Genomic DNA, 27,594 nt, shown 5'->3' with positions numbered 1-27,594 from the left:
TCATAGATTGGTAGCAAGTACTCTTTTTTCCATATTTATTCTGAATGGTAAAATAAGTGACATGCTGGACTTTTCCTGCCAATGTACAGACTCTGATTCTTTTCTAAACATATTTAACATTTGTGCAGCCCTGTATCATCATTCTCTCACCTCTATGGTTTCACTGTCAGGAATAGTATTTATTTTTATGCAGGCTGGTTTCATGCTGTCTCTTTTGGCTAAGGTGTCAGAGCAACTCAGTCTTAAAATTTCAAATATTTCATTGACATCATCTGTGCCAAGTCTGACATACTTTCTGCTCACCTCATGAATGCTTATTTTAGAAGTACAGTGGCAGTGGCTCCCATCGCAAACAATTTAATATAATTTTTACCTTCTGTTTACTGCTTTTAGTAGCTCACATTCCTGAATCTTCTCAACTTCCAGTTTATAGCTGCATTGAAAGGCCACTGTATGTCTTCTTATTATGGAGTTTTAGTGACTACAAGTACTGCAGCTTGATGAAAAGTGTGGTTTCTGATGATTTTACCTCTTTAACTTCTAAACCTTGTACAGTATTTTTTTGTATTGCCCGTGAGATAACCATGTCAATGATGATTTCTGGGTGTCAGGGCATCTAAACATGCATAGATGTTGTGACTTAGATAAATGTAATTAAAAAGTACATTTCAGGTGCTGGTCTAAAAATAGATCTGGTAGTCTACATGTAGCTGAATTGGTAAAAATAATGAATCATAGATGAAGACACTTAATGCAAGACTTTTTTCAGAATGCAATTCAACTTTTTAAAGGGGACATATAAAGCAAAATCCACTTTTTGAGCTTTTAAAAAAATTTTTTTGTGGATTTTGTTTGTACAATATTGTACTCCCAGACACTCAACGTACACAAAGATATATACATATATATATCCTTTAGTCCTTTAACCAATAAGTACTTTATCTATTTTCACATATACTGCTCAAAAAAATAAAGGGAACACTTTAAGTGTTAAACACCTGTTTAAGTGTTCCCTTTATTTTTTTGAGCAGTGTATTTCCATATTATTTGGAGAGAAGAATTAATTTAGATTATATTTAGATAATGCTGTATTTGAACAGATATACTTAATACCCTGCTTTAGGGCTAAGTAAATGATTTTAGACACAAAGAAAGAGCTCAATGAATGGGAAAAATAATCATTGACTCCAGCAATGAAAAAATAATCATCTATGTTCATGTAAAGTATCACTTATTAGTGTTGGGCAGGGTAAACTAAAGAGAAGAAATTTGGGGGAGGTAGAGGACGGCATAAACAGCCTGGTATTGAAATAAATCTTGTCCTGTCAAAGCGCCTGAAAGTGGCCACCTGTTTACAACATCGTGGGCTCCACTACCTCAGGGGTAAAGTCTGGATTTCCAGTGGTGAGACTTGACACAATCCAGATGTAACCGGCTCCTATTAGACCCAACGACCGAGCTTCCTCCAGGATATATCTGTCAGGGAGAGCAGACAGATTTACAGCTGAAATCTGGCAGCATGTGACAAAGAAATACAAACACCACGGCAGAAAATGAAAGACACTCACACTGCCTCATCCTTGGAGCAGTACAGCAGTATAACAGGACTCTGTATCCTCTTGAGGGCAATGTGTGATTTTGAGTTGGGGTCACCATCTACAGCATCTAGTGTCACAACACTCTGCAGGTCCCAGCGCACAAAGCTGTAACAATGAAATAATACAGATGCTTAATCTGGTTAGCAACCATGAAGAAATATTAACAATCAGATATCACACAGTGCATTCCTGAAAAATGTGATGGTATTTCTAGCTGCAGAATCCAATTAAGTCTTAAACTTGTGTTGAACAGTTAGTAAATAAATATGATACAGAGATAAAGGAAAATGTTCACAAAACTACTTTCAAACCGTTTCCTACTTTTCTATTTAAGCTAGCACATGAAAAACATGTGTTATGTAAACTAAACTAAACACTTAAAGTTATAAAGGGATTGAGTGGAACATGAAGTCTTTCAATGTCTTTCAAAATCTCAACGTCACATGGATTAATTAAACACATTCACTTAAAAAGTATTTCATTAAATTTTTGATGATTGTAATTTATAACTAATATAATCAAAATTAGATTAATCAAAAAATAAAAATATTGCATAGAAATGAATAAAAATAAGGATGTTTAATACCGAAAATACAACACACTGAAACATATTTACAGCTTGGATTCTGAGGCCCTCTACTGTGCCTCCAAAATGTAGGACATTAAATTAAAAATAAAGGCAAAATTTAGTTTCAGCTAAATAGAGGACATTGGACCATTGTGTCCAGTCTTTTTGGCCCTATGCCTCTGCAGTCTAAACACAAGACATGCAGCAGTTCTAGTTCATGACCTGGACATCTGGAGGCTCATCTTTTGATTCTCCCCCAGACTGCTACCCCAAGGTCTTATTTTACAGTCCTATCAAGGCTGTAATTATTTGGTTTAATTTCAACCACACTTTTCCCTTTCACTTAAAACTAGTGTATGTAACTTTTAGAAAAGAAAAATATAAATATATATTTTTAAATATTTGCTGAAACTGTCACTCTGTCGTGACAGTACGGTATGAAAAAAAATTGAGCTCTTCTGCCTTCTCCAAGAACTAACTACAAACAACCAATCAGAGCCATGAGCAGGTTTTAGCTCCGTCAATCACAACCTCATGTGGTGCTGCTCATCCTCCCATCCCTCTTGCTCTCTGCTAGGCTGCAGCTTCTTCCTCGTTACAGAGCCAGTTGTTAGCATGGCCACTGATGACGGTGGATTTTCCTGTTACAGTAAATTGTTTCTTCACCATTACTACACTGAGCAGTGAGTATATGAGGATGATTGACAGCACTAAGACCCTCCTCCTGGCTTTGATTGGTTGTTTTTGGTTGATTTTTGGTGTATCTGATGTATTTCAGCAATAGTAGATCAGGGAGGAGGAGATTGATCTTTTTACAACATAGAGGCAGTTTTAACAAACATGTAAAAAACATTTTTTTTGCAAAAGTTATATACAGCAGCTTTGTCTTTCAAATAAAATGAAGATGCAACACTCTGAAAGCAGCCAACTTCTTTAATAAGGACTTCTTGTGGCTTACCTTCCTTGTGGCGGGTGTCAGTGACTGTCTTTTATTTTTCCAGTTGAAAAAATAAAAGAAATCCATTTTTGATGATATTCTAACTTACTACAATAAGTTATATTGTGATATATTGTGTAGGGTTGGATTTTATGACATCTTCTGTGATGAAATATAAAGATAACCCCAATCAAAAGCTTGTAAAAAACCTCATTTATATTTCTTTCTGGGTGAAAACAAATATGTGGAACAGCACTTATGATCATGCCAACAACACAGGATTTTCAGAGTGTGAGAGAGGGCTTCAGGGTGTATTTGTACCTGTGATCCACAGTCACTTTCAGAGTGCTGATGAAGTCCTGAAAGCCGGGGAACTTGGATGTTACTATAGAAAAAACATGCCAGTCATACTCCTCCATGATTGCAAGCATGAGAAGTGCCTCCTGCTGCAAGGCTGCGCCAAACTGGAAGAAAGTGGACTTCTCGTCCTGAAAAGACAGCGGAGAAGTCAAAAATCAGATTTTTCTTTGCAATCAGGCAGACTATGAGAAGAGCTGAGAAGGGAGAATGAATAAGAGGAGGGAGGAATGGGAAAGAAGGGTAAAGATACAGAAAGAGTGAAAGATTCAGGCGACAAATGAGACAGCGCTGCAAGAGAGTGACTGTTAGCAACAAGAAGGACAGTAATGGTCGGTGATAACGGCCTCATAACTCACAGGCTTAATACACTTCAGCACTCAGCAGACTTAACAAACAGCCACAGATTATCTGAAAAAGTAATTGATCCCAAGACTAATGTCATGCCAACTGACACCTAATGTGGTGCTATACTGCTAACTCTAATAAGAAAAAAAAGTACTAAAATTATGATGACTGTGGCATAAAATTGTGAACAATATGGATTCAGTTAATATCTCCCTTGTGAAATTACAGAACATTCTCTTTTAAACTGTTCAAAATTTCACAGCATTAATTCACAATGCCCTCCTCGATTAAATCATTTAGTCTCAGCAATGAGAGAAAAGTGAAGATGAGTGTGAAAGGAAGAGGCAGCAGTGAGGACCACCAAAACCAAAGCACCTATTAAAATGGATAAAACCTGAAGTGAGTGTGAAATAAGTTGCTAATGATTGCAGGATGTGTGTTAAGTGTCATCTGAGCCTCTCCGAGACACAACAAAAAGCACCACAGTCTGACAAAGACGAAGACTAGTGAGGAGAGAGGGAGAAGCACAGCGAGCGGAGGGGCAGAATGGGAAGGAAAATAACAGTATCATCTATTAGACTAAGGCTAACATATATGCTGCAGGGAGAAAAGGAGCCTTTGGAGAAAGGAACAAACAAACTTAAAATACAGTGTGCTTTATAAATTTCTTATGTTTTTTCTTTTTATTACAACAAAATATTTTAGATCATCAGACCCATTTTAAAATTAGGGAAAGACAATGTAAGAGTAAATTAAAAAAAAACCATTTTCAATTGTTAATCTCATTAGGGAAGCAGTCACTGAAAACTCCTAACAGCATTATAGTTTAGTCATGGACCACAGACATGCCGTCTGCTGTCAGAGAACTGCTTATGGAGGAGTGTAATTATGAGTTTTAATCATGAGCAGCACCAGGAAGACGTGTTAAGTTTTGAACAGGATGTCCGTGATTTAGCAGCGCTGCTATCAGCTCGTCTCTCTGAAGAACGGACAGCAATAAGGAAGAGAGAAACGGTGCAGCGCTGCTCAGCGTTCTGTCCGAGGTTTGCACTCACAGTGTGAAACACCGCAAATACATAGTATTAGCGTCGTGTGATGTACATTTTATTTGGGGCTTTTTTGTTGTTATTATTATTATTTTTCATAAAGTTCATGTGTTCATATCTTTTATATCAGTCGCAATACCTAAATCCAAAAAGTTGCACGTTTAAAACGATGAAGTGCAAGAATGTAATTATATTTACAGCAAAATAATCAGCTGATCTTAGTCTTTATCTTTATGTTTGAGGCAGCAAAAAAAAATTCTACGATACAAAATGAATGTGGTGTTCTTAGTTTGTGTGTATAGTCTTTGGATTTTTTTTCTCTCTTCTTCCTAATGCCATACATTTTTGATACTGTTAATTTATTTCAGATCATCAGACCAATACCATCTACCACTAAATTGGAAAACATCATTTCTGTGTGAAAGCAAGCATGATCCCGTTGCACTTTGGGGCTGATTTTACTGGCATTTGAAGCTCACCAGAGTTTGCTTTAACCAAAAAGAGACCTATGATGCAGAAACTTAATAGTTTCCGTTCTGCAACATTTTCTTCAAATTCATTCTGACTTAAATTGACAACTCTGATTTGAAGCCTTGTCCTTCTTTTCTCTTGATAGTAAAATAAGCCTCATACGTAAAATATGCCAATCAAACTAAAATAAGTAGATGAGTGAAAAAATGCCATCATCTACTGTGATACTGCCAGAATTTTAAAACAACCATGACACAATTTTTTTGTCATAGTTTAGAGTTGTACATAAGGCTACTTAGAGAACCCACTGTGTTCTACTGAATTGAATGGTCTATGTGTGCATTTTAGATGACTGCAGGTTATTCTGCACTTGTGAATTTTTTGTCAGAACTTAATGTTTTGTCCTTTTGTCAAACTTTAACTTCTCTGCTGAAAAAAAGAAAGTGGCAAAGAGGAAATTCCATTTCAAAACGTCCCCGTTCCATCAGTCTGTGGCTGCGGGTGTTTGTGTGCTTGTATACTTTTTGTGGATTTTGATAGAAATGTTCCTCGGAGAGCCAACAAGAACTATGACACACCTGACAGGTTATAGGGAACAACCGATAAGGAAATAAATGACAAATAGCCAGTATATTGTGATTTATTTAAACAAAAAACAGACCAACAAAACACGCCTAAATGATGTAAAAAATAATGATGCTTATTGGATGAATAAACAGCTATTTCTTTACTTCATCTACTTTTTCCCAGAACCTAAAATGTAATGACATTTACACTAAAAGCTTTATTATTGACTTGTCTTGGCCCACAATTTGTCCATCAGTTAAACAAGGGAAAAACCTGCAATCTATTTACAAAGTGTGGCATTTGTAATTTGGAAAGTGTTTCTGTGAATCCACAGGATGCAGCTAAAGGAGCTCACAAAGAAAATTAAACTTTTCATCCAGAACTGAAAAAAGCTAAACCAATCCATCAGAGAGATAGGGAGAACATTAGCTGTGGGCAAAACACCCGTCTGCTTCATTCTGAGGAAATGTACTAATAAGTGTGTGCAGGAATGGCTGTTTGTCTTGCTTGCCTGATTTGGTCCTGCAATGGACCGGTGACGTGTCTGGCCCAACATAAAATCCAGAACATGATTGAACTGGTAAAGAGAACAGATAGGGACAAGATTGATTTTGGATTTGATGTATGTATGGCTACTTAAAGAGATTGCAAACTTCACACATAAACAACAACAAAAACTCTTAAAGGGTTTCTAGCCACCAACTTCAAGCTGTGAGAGACCAGCTTTATTTGCATATTTAAATAAGCTCATGCTCAGTAGGTGGAAGTGCAAAAACAATAGACTGACAAAAAACTTAACTTGAGGACCTGCATAAAAAATATTTTCCTCACAGAACTGCAGAGGTGCAACATACAACCATGAAATAAACCAACAAAACACACAGACCTGTAAAAACACTAAGGTGCCATCTGTGTGCAGCAAAATGAAAAACAGTCTTATAGCCAGAACTTAATGTTTCAGATGGATTAAAAAAATGTGTAAACCAAATCCATATCACAGGCAGCACATCTGACTCCCCTTCAAATCAAAATTAGTAATTTAAATTGACTGGTTTCACTCCATTGACCAGGTTTTTAAAGATAGTCCATATTTTTTTCAATAAGGTTGATTTTCAGGATATTCATAGTCTACTAGATTGTTTGCCAGCTTTGTTCATTCTGTTCCCATCGATAATGTCCTAGAATAATTCTGACTGGATATTCCAACACTCCTCCTATTAGAAATGTTATTTCAATCTGGAGAGACTCAGACGGAGAAAAACAGCGATTAAAAGGGTTTACTGACATGAATGTATTAAAGTTCTTTGGCGCTCAGACCCCGGCGGAAGACATTGTGCTGTGAAATACAATGAGTTTGGATGAGCATTTCTGATGCAGGGAATGCTCATCCAAACTAAAGGGGGAAGAGATGTACACTGGTGGAGGTACATTGGTGGTGGAGGTCGGAGAAGGATGGAGGCCTGGTGAGCCAAGAGTATGGAGGTGGAGAAGTGGCAGAGGTGGGTTGAGCACGGCTGGAGAGTGGATGCTGCCATGGATGAAGGTCCTTATAAGCGGGAGCTTGATCAGAGTAAGGTAAAGATGGGGCATGGTCCGATGCTGATAGGCTGATGGCAGATGACACAGCGACTGGATGATGCAGGTGTGGTTGAAGAATCACCAGTTTGAATTTACGCTAAGGCTTCATTTCAGCTGAATTCCTGGCACAGTTTAGGTTTTAAGGCATTTTCAGAGGGCTTAATGTGGGACCGTTCCAGACTCTTAACCCGTTTAATCCCACCGGCAACAATTGTTGTCAGACATTTCTTTTTAATTCTGCAAGCTCTAAAAGAATTGTTTTGACTTTTGGCAGCCAATTGAAGCTTTTAAATCAAATAATAGTGTATCTACTCTAAGCAGTATCAATTTCATGTATATAGTGTGAAAGGCCACATGACCAGACCTCTTTACTTCCTGCCTGTGACCCTGGAGGTAAATGTCTGTCTCAAACCTGTACAAGAGGAAGTTAGTAAAATATTTATCCATTCATCCATCCATTTTCTGTTCACCCTTTGTCCCTAATGGGGTCAGGAGGGTTGCTGGTGCCCATCTCCAGCCACGTTCCAGGCGGGAGGCGGGGTACACCCTGGACAGGTCGCCAGTTTGTCGCAGGGCAACACAGAGACATACAGGACAAACAACCATTCACACACAACACACACCCCTAGGGAGAATTTAGATAGACCAATTAACCTAACAGTCATGTTTTTGGACTGTGGGAGGAAGCCGGAGTACCCGGAGAGAACCCACGCATGCACAGGGAGAACATGCAAACTCCATGCAGAAAGACCCCGGCCGGGAATCGAACCCAGGACCTTCTTGCTGCAAGGCAACAGTGCTACCAACTGCGCCACTGTGCAGCCTAAAATATTTAAATAAACAAATATAAATAAAATATTTTGAATATGTGTTCTTTCAAGTGTCTTCTACTGATATAAAAAGAAAATTGTATCCCTTCATTCATCTTCTGATCATAAGAAGAGCAAATATAAGCATGGCAACAATTGTTGCCGCTAGCATAATAGATAGACAGCACCGTGCTATGTGTCCATAGTTTTGCTGTGTATTCCATATGCCTTGTTGTTCCCACACAGCTTATTTTAGATCTTCTAGACCTGAAGGAACATTAAAATGATGTCTTCTACATCACAGTCGTTCCCACAGCTGAACCCCTCCCCCTTTTCACCCCCCAAAAGGCCACAAAGTGTGGCCTATGCACTGAATGACCACTGCAAGATGACACCACGTCTGAAACTACTTTAGGACACAGTCAAGGTGTAGCTCTTGGTCTGGTAGAACAGGGAGAATGTCCTCCCAGACGCATATTTGCTCATACCAACATTGCCACCTGACTTTGCCTCATTGATGAAATAACTAAATGAGGTCAAAGGTCACTCGGCACATTGAAACAATGACATCTGCTGGATGTGGTATTGAATCTTTATGCATCTGAAATATTTCTGAACACTCTTGTAACCATTCTTTGTTATAATAGGATATGAATGTCATGATTTTTCTATATGTATAAATAGGCCAGCTTTGTGTAATTCAGACTATGCAGTTTCCCACACGCAACGATTGTTGCCGAGTATAAAACCTACATTTTCACTAACATAACCAACACAAAATGAAATAATTCATAAATATCATGTTAGGGAGGTCCAAGGATTGAAATGCATGCACGTATTTAGCAGAAAAACGGGTTAATACGGCTCTGTCCTTCAAACAACCTGCTTGATGTGTTTGGGATCAGTACCTGAGCTTCACTCACCCTGCTATTGATGATTTTTGGTGAATTAACAAAAGATTGAAGAAGTCCTCCAGACTTATAATTTAATCCAATTTGTGGATTGCATCAGTGTAGCTGGCAGTCAAACAGACCCTTAGGATGATACTGCCGCCATAATATTCACCTTAAAAGCAGGAACAGTTGTGTACAGCAATCCAGTGACAAATGACATACATAAACATTTAAATACTGAAAAGGAGTGGTAACTGGAGTGCTGCACTGGTGAGCTAATCACACAAATGCGTGACAGCTGAACTGAGGCTAAGGGACACTAACAATGAAGTGAATAAATACCCAGTAACTTAAAGAAAATAACAAAAAAATAATCAAGATATCAAACAATTGTAAAAAAGATACTCAAAGACAAAACAGGAAGTCAGTGCTACACTGAGCTCAACTGAAGATTTAACTGAGGTCTTTAAAGGAAATCAGGGGCAAAACACTATAACTCTAAACAACAACGTCAACTGACTAAAAAAGAACTGACAGTAAACCTAACCACAACCTGATCAGAATCATGAAGAACTGTATTGCTGTATCACATCAACGCACAAGCCCAATATCAAAGGATCTTGATCCCCATCATCTTCCTGCAGACCTTTTGTAGACCAAGCAGTTCAAACCTTGACTTTCAGACCATAAAACCTTTCCCCAGAAGCATTTCAGTTGTCCATGTGGGCAGCTGCAAATTCAGTCAATCCTGAAGCAGGTAGTTTTATATGGGGCTGCTTTTTTGTTGCCACTGTCGTAGTCCATGTTGACATTAATAGTCTCATTGTGGACAATACTGCTAGTGCTCCAGCATATTCTCTATTTAAAAAGCCATTGAGCCTTGGTTGGTCCTGGGTTGTTCCTGAATCTCATAGTCAATCTCTATTTATCTCTGTTTATCTTTGGATCTTTTGTTCAAAACTTGGAAACTGTTGGGTTTTCAAACAGGACAATCAGCCAAAGAAATTTCTCAAATCTTATTTAATAGTCCTTTCAATCAACCTAATTAAAAGCCAGTGGAAGTCAACTAATTTAAAGTGACTCCATAAATTCTGGAAGAGAGTTCAAATATCTAGCTACATTTATTCACAAACTTGTTAATGGCTACAGTAAGCATGTGGTGGACAGACATCTCATAAAATATTAGGAGTGATTAATAATTTAAGTTGTATGTTGCATAATCACTCAATCCTGGGAAAAACATGATTTAAAATCAGAAAAATTCATATATTTATTCCTGTGATGACTGCAGGTAAATTTCTTACTGCAGCTGTATCTCAACATTGTTTCTTACACATGTTAATTTAAAATACAATCCTGATAATCAGTGGGCTAAGAGTACATGAAGAATTTCTAATGAAGAAGATTAAAAACTTTGAGTGAAAAAAACTCCTGCTAGTGAAGATGTTAACTGATCAAGGACAAAAAAAAGATGACACAGACCAATGTCTTCTCTTCTAATCAAACATGTCTACCAAGAAGCTCAAATTTATGAATATTTCAGAAATTCAAGACACACACACAAAAATGTACAGTGGATCCCTGCCTATTTGCAGTTCATGACTTGCATATTTTTATGTAAAATGTGACTCAAAGTCAAGTTATGTCCAGAAAATCCACCTATTCATGGATGTTTTTCATAGAACAAATCTAATAATTTCAGAAGAAATTGCAGCTTGGAAAGCTGAAATACCTGGTCACAATTCTACTTAACACCAATTGGCTGGCATTTGTAAAACATCCAATCCAGGAACCATATTTATTTTCCTTGCTGCTGATTGGCTATACTCCCAATACAGAAAATAAGACTGCATATATTACCTTCTGCAGTCATCATAAGACTGTTTCTACTGTGTGCATTAATGTGTCCATAACCCCCACAAACACCTGGAGTCCAACGTATTTCCACCTTCCAAACGACATACCTAGAGATTTACTGATGAGTCTGTGCATTAATTATACAAATACAGTAAACCTATGTACATTTTTGTGATCCTCAGGTTGCACAAACACAGCACATGCGCAAACACAAAGGGCCCTAAAATATAGCTTCTCACATGAGCCAGCAAATCTCAAATTCATCAGCCAAACCACAACAGTATCTCACTTGTTCTCTTTCTACCCCACTCACCAAAAACATTGTTTTTCATGTCAAATTTCATTTTTGCAATCAGATTATAAAAATATTAAATTGTGGTGAAAGATGTAGAGGATAATCAGGGACTACTTACACATGTTTGAGCGCCGGTGCAGCAAAGAGTCACAAGACAACAGGAAGTAGAGCCTTTATGTGGTGACAGTAAATGAGGCAGGACCATCAGCTGATACGGTGAAATGACTGATGAATGGGACGAGGAGTAAATGACTTACTAAGAGAGACAAAGAGGAACTTGCATGCAAATGATTAGATCAGTATGGGATATGGAGGATGATGATGATGGTGATGAGGACAGCAATGTGCTATATTAATATTTAATGGAGTCGGTCAGATAGGATGGAGTAGCTACATTAAATGGGTCTGACACCGTATGGCCCCAAGTTGATGCTGAGTACCATTCCACTTAGGATTGCACAAAGTAAAGACAAATTTGCATGGCAAGTTCTGCGTCAACAAAATAGTGCCCACAGCTGAGTCCAGGCTCCCTTTCAGTGAACTGCATGGTATGTCAGAGGTGCATATTTAGTGGTTCTCAATATCCTCTACCCAAAATGATAAAATGACCAATGCCAAAGGTGAGAGACTAGTTTTGGGAGTTCTTCTGTTTAGACATTTAAACCAGCTCAATAAACTTAGAATTTTATTGAAAAGTCAATTTATTTCAGAAACTGTATCACTAAGTGAAACACATTATGTAGATGAATTACACACAGATGGATTTTTGAAAACCTTAATTTCTGTTAATTATGGAGATTTTTCACTTTCAGTCAATGAAAACATGTTATTTAAAATTTGAATATTAAATCACAAAGTTTTACAAAGTCTTTGAATTTGAAAGTTCCCCAATTTTCAGCTTTTTCAACAGTATATCAGATTCCAGTCAGGACTCTAGAAAGTCCACAGTGTACCATTAATTTTACCAACTGACATGCTAACTAGAGTATCTTGTTGCACGTATTTGTTTTAGGCAGCACTACATTCAAAAGCCTAAACAAAATATAAAGACAATTACCCCTGTTATAGCCAAAAAGTAAGTGATCCAAAACAAAATTGTTCATACATGCATTGTATGAACAATGCAACATACAGTAACCATTAAAAAGAAATTGAAGTTAACAAAACTTTCTTCATGGTCTTTTAGCAGTACTTTCAATTCACCAAGTGTCATTTGTTCTGCCAATTTATACTCTTGCTGAAGTTTGTACAGACATGGGGACTTTTCACAAAAAAGTTGACACAGCTAAGAATCATTCAACCTAGTTTTTTCTCCCGAATAGTATGCAATCTTTAAGCATATTTGGGAAAAAGGACTGTACTTTAGTCATGTCTCATCCAAGCAAAATCAATATTAATTGGCTGAAATATAAGCATAAAATAATAAAATCCATCTTGAACTCTGGGATGCAGCTGTCTCATTAACAATGAAGGGGGAGAAAGGTGAAAATCTCTACTGGGCTTTGTAAAATTAACATTTAAGAAATAATCCAGACTCTCTTTTTGAAAAATTAAAAAGACATAGTGTCTAATGGAGAATATGCTCATGTGAAGTTTTTAAGGGTTTTTGTAGACTACTCCATTACAGTTACCATTAAAAAAGCAGTGATGTTGCAATGTTCTGGCTGGTACAGTGAGGCTATCGCCTGATTGGAGTGTAGCCCTTGGTAAACTATGTTTATTCTTCAAATGTCAACATGGTTATTGTTATAGAAGCTACTGCTGAATGCAAAACAGAAACTGAAAGACAAACTGAACTAGAAAATTCCGGAAGAAATTTAACCGGGACCTGCCAAAGTGTGCCGGTCGGTTTGGACACAGCATCTTGATGCTAAAAATTAGCATCAATGCTAAGCTTAGCTAAAAAATTACAAAGTAGCATGTGGAGAATCACAAGAATATTGACTAACATGGACCTGCAACATTCGGTATGTTAAAATTAAAATAAATTAATCAAAATGCTAATGTTACCATGAATGCTGTGAGTAGCATGTGGGTATCACTAGCATGTTGTCTTACATTCACTTCCTCCATTGAGTATACTAAACATAGCTAATGTACGTATAAGAAATAGCTAAAATGCTTATGTTAGGGAAAAGGCTCATAGTGGGAGGAAGTGAAATGCTAATATTTGTGTTAATGTTACTAACCTGAGAGGTAAAGATAATACAGGCTAATATTATTGCACCGCCATGGGCGGTGCACTAACCTGAGAGGAATATTGAGGCTTTTATTTTGAAATTTTCAGTAAGCTTAATTTTAAATGGCAACACTAATCCCATGTATAACAGTGGTTGGGGTAAATCAGTTATATAATGCCCAAAAGAGCAACTACTTGATGTGAAAATTGGCAAGGCTTTTATTTTGAAATTTTCAGTAAGCTTCATTTTAAATGGCAAAACTAATGCCATGTGTAACATTGGTTGGGTTAAATCAGTTATATAATGCCCAAAACATTCTGCCGTGTCTGTAGTTCTAACATTCTGGTTATGCCTCCTTCTGTAGTCAGAGTTCCACCATCGTTGTAGTTTTTTAACTGCCAGCTCAGCCCTCCTCTGTAGCAACAGAGTTATAAAATTATTAAACCAAAATTATTTCTTTGTAGCTCTTCTCCAAGCAGACAACATTTATTGTCACATTTTACAACAGCAGCAGCAGCAAATGCCTGTAAGTTACATTTAATTTTACTTTTAAGATATTTTTAAGTCAAGTATGATTCAAAATTTTAAGCCTAATAGAAAAAAAACCCTACTTAAATTAATGGTTTTATATACCATTGTCAATCTAAACTTAATATTTAACTATTAAAATCCCTGTTTTAATTCCTAGCATCCTGAAATATACACTTCCAACGTCCGTCATGATTAATCATTCGCCTCGAATGATTAAGTGACACAGTTGCAAAGGGTTAATAGTTTGAGTCATGCAGTACTGACCTGACCGTTTCCATAGCAACGATCAGGAGCAAGACATTCCCCCAGAACTACAGTGAGCTCATTGCAGCTATGACCTCTTCTATGACATAGATCTATGTCATAGATCAAAGAACATCTGGGGTTATGAATGCTTCCATCTCAAAACATCAGGTAATATACAAGCAGCTCTTTGACCCTTAGCACTGTGTTTTGCAGGGATTTTTAGTATGGAAAAGGTCTTAGCCACCTTTTTTTCCCCCTGACTTTTGGCGTTGGATATTTGATTACTACAGGAGTGAGGAAAGTTTTTAACAAATTACTTCCTGGTATCAAATTTGAAATGAGTAGCTCTCAGGACGAGTGCACTGAATACGACGTTATTGATGCATATCTTTTCAATCCTTCTCCGGCTGGGGAAAGTTGCTCTGAGAAAAAACATAGCTCTCAGGATGAGTGCACTGTCTCTGAGTACGACATTATCGATGCTTATCTTTTCAATCCTTCTCCGGCTGGGAAGCAAATTTCTCTGGCCAGGGAAAACGCCGGGGAAGTTTGCTGTGAGTTTTCAGAAGACAATACCTTTGAGGAGACTGCTGTAGGAGGGAATGATTTCTCCAATCTTTCTAAAAAACAAACTTCCTCAGCTGGGGCAGTTTGCTGTGACTTATCAGGCCATTGTGTGAGTTTACAGACACTTCAGTCCGAAAATTCAACTTCTGCTTTGACGAAAAAGACATTAGAAGACAATACCCACGTAGAGACTGCCCTCCTAGGAAACGATTTTTAAAATGTTTCCAAAGAACAAACTTCTCCGGCTGGGAAAGTTTGTGATAAAAAGGAGACAGTTGAGTCTAAAAACTCAACTTCTCCTCTGACAAAAGCGGCATTAGAAGACTGGACCCATCAAGACAGATCTGTCCTAGGGAACGATTTTGCCAATTTTCCTAAAGAGCAAACGTCCCCGGCTGCGAACGTTTGCTCTGAAAAGAAGACAGTTGAGTTTAAAAACTCAACTTCTGCTCTGACGAAAGCGGCATTAGAAGACCGGACCCATGAAAAGAGATTTGTCTGAGGGGACGATTTCACCAAACTTTGCAAATCTCCCAAGGTCCAAAGATCACCAGTCTTACCCGGCTGCAACATTTGCAATGAAGAGCAAAGACGTCGCTCTGAAATGAGCAAACGTTCGCGCAGACGTCACGCAAAAATTTTTTGTTGCACCTTATTTTGACTGACACATGTTACATCTGTCACGCTCCTCCTGATTTTTAGTATGGCAGAAATCTTAGTCAGCAAAAACGGCATTAGGAGACAGAAGAGACCACTGTCCCAGGTAATGATTTTTCCAGTATTATTGGAATATTAATATTCCAATATTAAAATATATTTTGTTGTCGAAATGGCACTCCGTCTCTCACTCTAGCGGAGTGTCAGTTAGTGTCAGTTACACTCTTAATTTTACAAAAAATCTAAAACTTTGGGTTGCTTAGAGACAAGATGTGGACAAACCATAATTTGTATTGATGTGCTGTCTTCACTTTACAAGAGATCACAGACGTATCTACAAAAGGAAATTTGAATGGCATTTCTACATGAATTCATGACGACACAGAAAAATCCTGAAAAATAAAGTTTTGGGGGGTCGTTTGTTGCTTTTTTCGTCACCATGGGAACTACGAATCCCATTAAAGTAATAGCTCCAATGCCGGGATCGAGCACTGGAGCTCGTTTTGATACCACATTTGTGGGTGGGCACGCAGCGGTACGAGCAGCATTAACGGTCAAGAAAGAAAAAGTTCTAATAATAATAAAGAGACATTCTATTGGGTGTAGAACAATAGGTGCCTGCCATGCAATGCATGGAGGCAGTGACTGACTGCTGTCCCTATGCATTGCTATGGGCAGGCCCCAATAAAGTAGATGGTCAGAACTAATTTCACTTCTGTATCTTTTCACAGCATTAGAAAAAAGAAAAAAACATTATATTATCCACATTAACTTTTAAGTTTTATCTGCTTCTTTTGTCAATGTAACTAAGTCTAATTAAAAATAGCAGGTTAGTGTTTTAAAGAATGAAATGGGAGCAGGTACAAAACATGGGTCAGGAAAGTCAAACTTCACTATAACAGAAACATTGATAACAAGGCACCTTTCATACAGCAACCTTATTTTCCGTGAATCCTTAGCAGCTCTTGTGCAGAGCCAAGCACTAACAAACACCTCGAAATCCCTCAGCTAGCAAAGAATTAGTTCATGAGATCCTCTCGTAAATAAACATCTAGGGGAGGTGGGAGGGTTTTTCCTCCAATCTCCTCATGTTTTCAACATGAGGAGATTGTTGTCACTTGACCAATCTCACTTCCACTCAGTTTTTTTTTTTTTGCTGTTATTGCAAAACATAATAAGGCATTCAAAGTAAAACACCATGCCCTGTTTTAACCTCACACTTTCACTTTATGGTAATTGAAGCTCATTTAAAATGAGGGCAAATACTGGTTTTATGAGCACATGTTAACATCAAACATGCACTCTATAAAAGCACTGAACACAGCAGAGTTTGCAGACTTCTATGATGGAGATACAACATAAAGCATCTGCCAAGCACTTCCTGAACGCAAAGGCTGTACCCTAAGTAGTGAAGGACCGGCGGTCCCTTAAGCACTGAAAGCTCTTCAGTTTTTCAACACACAGACCAGACCAACAAAATGCTTTACAAGATTGACAGAAAACCGTGCATGGTGCTTGCAGACATTATTTCCCAATTCTTACAGACTACTTTAGTATTCAACATGGGGTGAAATCCCAGTGCTTAGGCCTCCTGTAGTATTTAACAGTCTCGGACTCCCTATGCAAACACGTAATAGCATTTAAGACAGCGCAGGACCTCGAACTAACACAGCTGAGCTCAAACGAGTGAAACATTAGGGCTCACCACCAACTCAGACAAGCATGTAATGGACAACAGAGCATTACATGCAGCCTCTGACTCACAAAACTCACAGCATTTCCGAGAAACCTCAGAATGTAAAATAAGGTTTGAATACATCACATCCCACGGCGGTTAAAACATATTTTCCACCTCTGATCAAACATTTAGTATTCCTACAGAAAGGTTTAAATTATTTTACATTATTTTACTGCCAAAGTTGCAGTTCTAAAGAGTTTAAAGTCAAAGTAGAGAATCAAAGTCATTATGATTTTATTCCTCTTCATTAACCTTCTTACCCTCATTTAAGGTTTCTGAAACAGAACAATCTTAAGTTACCTTGTACAAATCTTGAAAATAAACTCAAATAAAACCAGTACATGGTATATGTCTCATATACCATAAACCATATATACCCCTCACATATTATATAGATATGGGAAAAATATATGTCTGTAAAAAAACAAGTTGAAAAATTGTTTCTCTCAGGTTGGTAGTGTGTGGGAGTAGCTGTCGGGCAACTATTCCTTCTTGTTTTGATACTGTGTAATTGGGCAAATTTTGGACAATATTTTTTATAATTTTACTATTTTGCCACAATACATAACTATAGCAACATGGTGGTTTACAACAGGAAGCAGCTGATTAGCATTGGAAAAGCTGAAATAATATCCCAACTGAAGTGAGAAATCCTAGAGAAGTTGAAAAGGAGACATTGTGGATGCAGAGCAGGAGCAAAGAGAAGAGAGAGAAGGAGGAAATTCAAACCATCTCTATCATCATCATGGGTAACATGAAATCATTAGCTAACAAGATGGATGAACTTCAAGCCCTGACAAGTACTCAGCAAGAGTATGAGGAATGCAGTATTATGGAGTTTTGTGGAGACATGGCTGCAAGATTATATCCCCGACTCCAACGTCTCTCTGTCAGGCTTCCTGACTATACGAGCAGACAGAGACTTAAAGAGCAGCAGGAAAAGGAAGGGAGGTGGATTAGCAGTGTTTTTGAACAACAGACAGTGTCATCAGGACATGTTGCTGTCAAGTGTCCAGACATTGAACTCTTGGCTTCCAACCATATTATTTACCAAGAGAGTTCACAGTGTTAATTTGGCAGCTGTTTACATTCCATCCTCAGTTGTTGCCAATAACGCATGTGATGTCATCAGTTTCATTGTTGCTAGGATACAGACACAACACCCCAATGCATTTGTGAGAATATCTGGTAAAATCTGGTGATTTTAATTATACCTCACTCTCTTCTACACTGCCAATGTTTCACCAGTTTGTCAGCTGCTCCACCTGGGAAAACAAGACTTTAGATTTGTTTTATAGTAATATCAAGGATGCATACGTCTCCAAACCAAGACCTCCTCTGGGGAAATCGGACCATAATCTTGTCTTTCTTTCCTCTGAATATGGACCCCTTGTTAAGAGACTACCTGTTAATAAGATGACTGTCAGAAAGTGGTCACAAGAAGCAGAAGAGGCCCTCCAGGCTTGATTTGAAGCAACTGATTGGAGTACTCTCTGCCAGGCACATGGAAATAACATCATTGCAATGACTGCCTGTGTGACTGACTATATAAACTTCTGTGTGAACAGCAGAATCCCCACCAGAACAGTGAGATGCTTCCCGAATAACAAGCCCTGGATCACCAGTGACCTAAAGGAACTTCTAAACAAGAAAAAGGGCCTTTAGGGAACGAGACTTATTGAGGAGTATACAGAAGCAGCTCAAAGTCAAGATTAGAGACAAGGAGAAGTACAGGAAGAAGTTGGAGAACAAACTGTAGAGGAACAATATCAGAGATGTGTGGTCAGGGATAAAGATTACACGCTTCAAACAGAAGAGGATCAGATTAGATGGAAGTCTAGATAGAGCAAATGAGCTGAACACATTCTACAACAGGTTCAGTTCAGGAACAAGCTCATCATCATCATCATCATCATCATCATCATTTTCTACTGTCCCCAAAAATATTGGTTTTGCTTAGTGATGGGTCCAGTAACACCGATGCATTGGCGCATGCGTCAAGCCCATAGACTGAACCCCGTGTCGGTGCACGTATCACTTTCAGCAAGTCACGTGACCGATACAGGGAACTGTTTCAAAATGACACTGACCACCAAACTGTCTTTATAAGGAAGCGAATCTGTCAGCAGGATGCATTTGCCAAAATAATTCTTGATCTTTTACGGTACAGCGTCAACTATGGAGCAGCCTCAAGGCAAACAAAAGATTTCCGCAGTGTGGGACCATTTTGATCTACATCAGAAAATAAGGTATTGGTTTCACTTCGTTGTTGTTTCATCTGGTTCTTTTCAGCTTCTACTCGGTCTATCTGAATCCAAATTCAGCTGAAATTGACTCTTAGTTTACTTTCATATTATGTTCTGCAGGTTAAGTCTTGCAAATGTTTGACAGAGATGTCCTATTTAAATAAATCCACCTCCTCAATGCTGAGGCATTATGGGGCCAGGCATCAGAATAAAGTCCCAGATACACCTAGGATAAACTCAGGTATACAGCCATTCTACAAATTACTCAGTTGCTTTTTATAAATTATTTCATATAAATGTATTGTTTACTTAATTTTTCTACAGCAGGAGAAGTTGTGTTAAATAAACGTAACAGACTAAATTTCAAAATGTTGGAAAAACTTATTTTTTTGAATGAAAATTTGTGGGGAAAAAAAAAAAAACAGTCCACAAGCATCCTCATTCCAAACACGTTCACTTAAATTTTCACTTTATGGTACGACTGTATCTAAGAATAGCAAATATATTTTGAATTTAACTGAAGATATAACCTAATACAATATATAATATACAATAAAGTACAATGACTTAAATCTTATTGTATAGACTAGGTCATCAAATCAGTCTCTCAACTATGTTGCCTGTAGGGATTTTTAATGTCCAGCAGGTGTCAGTATTCAATGACACAGTATTGACACAGTATCAATCCAGTTTTGCTATGGGTCGAACGCTACATGACACCTCATTTACCCATCACTAATACATACAAACTAAAATTTTGCTTAAAAGTAAAGTGGTTTTAATCCCCTATAAATTATATTCCCATAATGAGAGTGTGTAGAGTTTGGTTAAACAAGCACAATTTATAGAAGTTGTGCAAAATACAAAACCACTGAATATTGCCACTAGGATCTGGGTATGATTAAGAAACAAATGCCACAATGTCCTGGGTTGTGTTTTTCCCCTCTCCTGTCAACATAAATCTTTCTATATTTTTCATTTTCTTAGATACTGTCCTACCAGTCAGACGTGAGTGTCTAGAGCAGCACCAATCCACATATCAACATATTACAGCACTGCAGGTGCTCAATTCGGGATACAACAGACAAGATTTTTTAAAAATCCAATCACTGTTTTGTGATAAGCTCATGCTCATTGATATTGTGATAGCACTGCAGGCTGCACAGACAACTTATGAACTCACGTTGTTTTCAAAAATCCATTAACAACACATTGCAAACAGATTGCTACCTTGAAAAAAATCCATCACACCTATGTAATATATTTTTTCCTGACAGCAAGTCACTGAGGAATTAGATTTTTTTAGGGTTTTCTTCAGATTTTACATAAACAATCATACTTACATTCCTACTGCTTGTTAAGATAAAGAAACAACTTGCAACAGAAAGGCATCTTGTCTTAAATATCCAACACATTCCTTTACTTATGTCTTTGCTAAATTGTCAGCATTTTACAAATGAATAAATGTTCAGCTGAAGTCTATCTACTTCTTGCATTAATTTTGTCAGTATAAATTGTATAACTATTTACAATTATTTTAAATTATTAACAGCAGGGAAAGGAAAACAGAAGTGCCTTAAGTGTCAGTTTTTATGTTTACCAAGTCTCAATAGACAATTAGTAGTACCACATACAATATTAACTTGTTTCAAAAATGTCTGACAAAAAATAAAGCAAAGTAAGTTCTGAAAAAAATCTGTATTTAAAATAAATTCTGCCAGAGTTAAGTGTTAGGACTGCATTAATGTATATATAGAACTTTTTTATTTATTTTGATGCAGTATCAAAGTGTGACATTATTTTAACTTTTATACAATGAGTTGAATCAAACCATTGATGTGGTTCTCTAAGTTAACAGGTATACCCCCCCCCCCCCCACCCCGGTCGTTTAGAAACAGTAAACCGAGAATTAAAGATTTTGTTAGTATTTCTAACTGTAGAGACTGACAAATAATGGGAGAGCAGAAACATGTGTGGCCTGCACATGATCCAACAGCTGGAGGCCACTGTGACATGGTGCAGTATTGACTATGACTTTCTGATTGAAAGACCACTCATCTATCCAAAGCTGGTCCTCTGACACTCGTATGTGAAGTAATTTGTGAGCAGCTGACATCTGACCCAAATATGTCCTTTCTGGGTAAAAATGTACAATTCCCTTTTAAAAGCACTCTAATCATTACATGGAGGAGAGTCTGCAGTTGGAACTTGGTCATTTCTGTGTCATAGGCAGCACAAAGGTCCAAAACACCGCAGCAACTGAATGAAAGGAAACACATCGAGGTATTGTAATGGTACTGCTAAAGTCTAATCCCTCACTTTGGTTGGACTTTAAAAATTTTGTTCCTACACAAATGCCCACAAACTTCAAAGAAATACAATTATATTTTTTGCATAAGAAATATATAGCCTGTTTCAGGTTCTTATTGCTTGAGATGTTTCTGTAAACTAATGAGTCACTGAGTGCATTATGTACTTTCATATTTTGACTTATTTTTTTATTTTTTATTAAAATTTGATCAGTGTAATTATGTCATGTTTAGTTCTGCTCTGAGAGCGTATTTATCTTTGTCTTTTTGGTAAAAAGGACAAGCATATGTTTATTATGTACTGCTACATAAAAAATGAAAGACTGCACTTTTTACCACAACAGTAAATATTTACTTAAAAATAAGTAAATAAGTAATATCAAAACACTAACAGTCAGTCATTTTTCATTGGAAACATCCGTGGAAAGAAATTAAAATGAACAAAGTTCCTGATCATTAGGAAGTGTGCACAAGTTTTTACTGTTTACAGTGTTTTGTGTGACATATATTTTGGTGTTGAATATTTTTGAAAGGAAGATTTCCTTTTAAAAATATTAAACAAGATTCTTACTTTTGCACATAATGTTTGCATTTTAAAAAAAACATGAGGGGGCAACACTTTTTAACATCTTGTAAAACTAATGTTCTGTTTAATCATAACAGTTTGTTTAATTTGTGTCTTAATATCTTTATTTCCTTTTGGTAGCTGATTTCAGACTGTTTGTTATTAGCCAAATCAGCTCACATCTCTATTTATCAATTTTGTATTTCCTGTTATGCATTAAGCATATTGTGTGACTGTATATATTGAAATATACTGTATATGAATATTTTTAATGTAGTGACTTTATAAAGCAAAGTAATATATATATATATATATATATATATATATATATATATATATATATAGACAGATCTCATCCAGAGGATTCAAAAGCTACTCAGAAGACAAAATATGGAGATGACATGGAATAAACAGTCTTTCATCTATGATGCCTCTTTGCCAGGAAAAATATGTATAAAGACTGAGAAAAAAACATACATTTTATATTTCTTTTAAATGTTTTTCATTTTATTAATGTTCATGTCCTGATAAGTGATCTGTCTGGGACTTTACCCATCTCTAGCAGCATAATGTTGCTAGAGAATGAGTGCCACACTATATGTATATTATATTTGTTTATCAAACTCTACAATTCTCAGAGTGGCTCATGTTTAACACTTAGTCAAAGTCTGCTTAAACATTTTCCAAGGTGGCACTGATGTCTGTTGATAAATAGCAAAGAGAGGAGGTCTTGGTTTTTAGTCACCCTGTAAATATTGTGCGTGTTAACAGGAATAATCAATCAGCTGTACTCCATAAATCAATTGGAACTTGGTGGGGCTGACTATGCCACGTATACTGCTGCATCAGCCTACAAAGACTCAACTAGAGTATTGTAAAGAAATGATATAATTATTCAGCAGACGAAGGGGAAATCAATTTTCAGCAGAACCTCGACAAAGCACATTGTCGAGGAGGGCAGAAGTTTGCCTGCCAAGCTCCGTTGGTTAAATCTCTCCCCTGAGTTGTAGCCAATGTGTCTGTGTATGGTTGGCCCTGCCTGTCCAAGTGTCAGAATGCTGCTCACGGCAGAAGCTAATCACAACACCTGTTTAGGAGAGATTACAGCAGGATCCGCCAGAGTACGTACTAAAAGGCCTTTGCGTTATTAAACCTGAAGTGACTGTCCAGGCTGTGACAGCCAAATGCATACGGGGATATGAGCAGCCAAAGGAGAATAGATTGCATGTCCAAAATAAGATGTGTGTGGGCGTGTGCGTGGGTGTGTAGGGGTGCACGTGTGTGTGTGTGCGACCTGAGCTATTTGAGCAATAATAACTATTTGACTTATGGAGCTTCAAAGAGAAAGAGATGTTAATGTTATTTCACCCCTCAACATGGGAAATAAATGACAAAGCCAGACATACTCTTCCATTTTCTCTCTCCCCACCAGTGAATGAATTTAAAACAGCTCAAGAAGTGAGCAGGACCTTGCATCCTCCTCCCTCTGGCAGCCTTCATTGGCAAATCAAAGAATTGTCAGTTTGATATTTATAGATGAAGCTCCTGTGAGTGAAAAAAGAGAACCCACTCGTTCTTTCAAATCTTCTCCCAACACAATGATGGTGACTCTGTTGGACTTCAGAAACCTTAGGCCTGTTGTAAAAATGGCAGTATGCTGTGAGTTAGCCCCTCCTGGCTGGCTACCTCAGCATCTGTTGGTGGGCTGTGGAGAACAGGCCAAGCGCTGCAGGTACACTTTGACAACAGGACAGTCTACCAGGGTTAGGGCCAGGGTCAGGACATTTGTGTGGTGTCACTGGATTTAAAAAGTTCTGAGTGGTGGAAAAACACCATGAGGTTGGAAGATGAAGGTGATCCTTTGTACCGTTGTTCTACCTGACTATAAAGAAGATGCAACAGTGGCTTACCTTATTTTTGATTAAAATTCATGTCTTGCGAAAGTCTTCGTACCCTGTGCAAATTTTTAACATTTTGTTACAAAATGTTTAACTATTACCGTAACCAATAACTTCAGTTCTTACTGGGATTTGAGGCAGGTGGAAGTGTCATGATTTAATTTTTCTTTACAAGAAAACCATTGAAAACACTGGCAGACAAGTCAAATGCTTCCAGGCCATGTCTCTGCTTTGGAGGCCTAGAGTCAATAAATGATTGTCCACTCTTCTTTCCAAAAACCTCAAAAACAGTCAATTTTATGACTTTAATACAGATTCTCCATCGGGGTTTAAAGCTGGACTTTAAATTACTTTAAAATACATAAATATGCTGCCATTTAAACCCTTTCATTGTAGTTGTGTTTATGTTTCGGGTCATTGTCCTACTGGGAGGAGAACCTCCGGCATGGCCGCAAATCTTTTGCAGCCTCTAACAAGTTTTGCTCTGAGTGTAGTTTCATCTATCTTCCCATAAACTCTGATCAACTTCCCTGCAGCAGAAACACCATAGAGAATGAAGAACGCTACACACGGCATTTTGCATGATGCCAAAACGTTCAATTTTGGTCTAAACTAATAAAGCATCTTCCTGCAGATGTTTGCTGTGTTCTCTGCATGGTCTGTGTGAAACTTTAAATGAGATGTCCTCTAACCTTCTATTAACTTATACACTCAAACAGATATTGTTTTAACAACTTAATGCTGCTGTAAAGGTCTTCACAAATTTCTCCATGACCTGTCAACTGTATTCCTGGGTCTTGAGGCTGTTTATTCATTAATGTTCATTAATGTTCTTGAGGCCTTCACAGAACAACTGTGTCTATGTAGAAATGAGGTAACATTATGGAGTGCAAGCGATGAATCATCTTCCTTCTAATGCACAGATGAATTGTTTTGGTCTAATCCACAGGTCTCAAACTCCAGTCCTCAAGGACCGCTGTCCTGCAGTTTCTAGATGTGCCACAGGTACAAAACACTGGAATGAAATGGCTTAATGACCTCCTCCTTGTGTAGATCAGTTCTCCCAGCCTTGCTAATGACCTAATTATTCTATTCAGGTGAGGTGCAGCAGAGGCACATCTAAAAGTTGCAGGACAGCGGCCCTTGAGGACTGGAGTTTGCCTTGCTCTAATCAATGAAATCCCAAGGAACAACAATAATATTTGCAACTTTAAGATGTTAAATTATTAAAAGGTTTAAAGTAAAAAAAACAAACACTTTATTAAGGAACTGTACTACCATATACATTTTTGAGTTGTTAACAGCTAAAACATGTTTGCAAAACCCACAAATAAAACATAAGGGACAATAAGATGCATCCAAAGGGCATTTTGTTTAGATGTAAGGAGGATTCTGGGAGGAGCTCTCTAAAGTAAAGAAGGGGTTTAGAGATTTATGTAGGGATTGTTTGGGGGGGAAAAAGAAGGTAGCAAAAACTACCACTAATTCAGCAGAGGAGAGAAAAATGGTTGCTGAAGGCGATTCATTCATTATATATAAGCCTTACTCAGGTCTGTGTAAGCCCTTTTATACCAAAAATACTCCCACAACAGTACTGTGCACACGCTTTAGCTTTCTTTAACACAAACACATTGACAAAAGAGAAAAGAAATCTTGTTACTACATTTTTTTAAAAGCCAACAACAGGCTAAAACATGGAAAGCTATTCTCATCTTGCATGTGTCGACTGTTATCCCCAGGTGAGTCCACTTCCTCTAGCTTCATTCCACCGCTGGCCAGCCTTTACTCCCATCTCCCTTCTTTTTCCAATTGAATGGCTTTTTTTATCACCTTTGTTCACATGACAGTCACTAGCTACTGTTACCATGGCAAATCAATGGTCAGTCTACAGATGGGAGCACATTCCTTTCTTCCTCACACAAACATACACTGATCAAACACACACTGGTCAGGGACTTTCTTCTGCTTCCCACTCTAACATTACACTTCACTGGTGATGGACAGTTGATTGAGGTAAAGGTACACTGCATGAGTAAGTATGTACATATATATACTGTATATATTCATTCAGTTGCTGTATATATATATATATATCTGTGCAGGAATGTGTAGCTAGCCAAAGCAGCAAAGTAAATCTATTTCCTTTGCTAATTAAAAGCAGACAGTGCTCCCCTAGGAAAGGAGAGCACACTAAATGCTGGGGCATTGTGTGTTAGTTGTGATGATAACCACAATTACATAAACTATTCTTCCACATACACCCCCACACATATGCACACGCAAATTACTTTTGGCAATGTGTGTATTTTTTTATTTTTTATGTGCATCTTTAGTAGTTGTACGCGTGTTGGCGTGTGCGTGTACTTATGGATGTATGCAGTAAGCTGTTAAGTGTCCACAGAGGGAGTTAGAGCAGCTACATGGCAGATGCTTTAAGCCAGTGGCTATTAGACAGCAGAGCAGAGATAATAGGCTGTGGCTGCCATTACCTACTATGCCCTATTAGCCAGTACCCGACCTGGAGATAAACACACAGGCGCACAAACGAGGCGAATCTGCACTCGCGAGCATGCATTTTTAGGTTCATTTCTGTGGGTGTGAAGAAATACGCTTACCCGGGCGGCACGTTCGCCTGGATGGATAGATTAGAGAAGCGGGAATAGAGAAGGACTAATTTACCAGGCCTCCTATTAAGGAGGCAGATCTTTTTACATATTTGGAAGAGGAAACGGAGATGTGAAAAAGGCAAGACTGAGGAGAATATGGGGGAAACGAGGAAGTGCTATGTTGAGAGAAGTGCTTTAGAGTCCATGTTAGTAAGAAGATGAGCTTAGAGTAAACAAGGACGGGAGGAGGAGGAAGAGAGGAAGAACAAATCGAAAGACAAAGGGAAGAAGCTAAGCAAGAAGAAGTCTCCATGTTCAGAAGCTCACAAGATTCAAGTCTGACTGGAATCAACATTTTCTCATCAAACTATTTAGAGTTTCTGTAACTTTGGAATATGATGCTAATTGTTACATTCTTACACTGTAAAACATTTGAGGCACATTTAGCTGTGTCTACTATCTTCTACGACGTAAGTCAAATAAATTTAGGATGTTTTAGATTTTGAACCTAAATGTGAGTTTGTGAAAGATAAGCTTACAGTAGTAAGTTGTGTTTACAAGTGAGCAGTTTTGTTTAAGTTTATGGAGCGGTTGGTTTGCTCTACCTCTCCCTTCCATGTTTAGGTACATAACCAGTCTCACACATATTTCTCCTGTTTACATAGCATAACAATGGTGCATAGAAAATTATGATGTGGAAAATACCAACATGGAAACTGGCCATCAT

The 27,594-nt window shown here is 37.7% G+C and overlaps 1 protein-coding gene across 1 annotated transcript in view; it reads right to left on the bottom strand.

Moving 5' to 3' along the window:
* The window catches only part of grin2ab (glutamate receptor, ionotropic, N-methyl D-aspartate 2A, b), a 143,096-nt gene that overhangs the window by 40,855 nt on the left and 74,647 nt on the right, over nucleotides 1-27,594 (bottom strand). The window contains exons 5-7 of the mRNA XM_028018112.1: nucleotides 3,425-3,591; nucleotides 1,569-1,703; nucleotides 1,377-1,476 (exon numbers count right to left, since the gene is read on the bottom strand). Of these exons, the coding sequence (XP_027873913.1) occupies nucleotides 1,377-1,476; nucleotides 1,569-1,703; nucleotides 3,425-3,591 (402 nt within the window). The remainder of the gene's footprint in view (nucleotides 1-1,376; nucleotides 1,477-1,568; nucleotides 1,704-3,424; nucleotides 3,592-27,594) is intronic.

The sequence above is a fragment of the Xiphophorus couchianus genome, chromosome 5 (assembly GCF_001444195.1).
Source record: "Xiphophorus couchianus chromosome 5, X_couchianus-1.0, whole genome shotgun sequence".
Taxonomy (NCBI): domain Eukaryota; kingdom Metazoa; phylum Chordata; class Actinopteri; order Cyprinodontiformes; family Poeciliidae; genus Xiphophorus; species Xiphophorus couchianus.
This window is presented reverse-complemented; position numbering and strand designations above follow the sequence as displayed.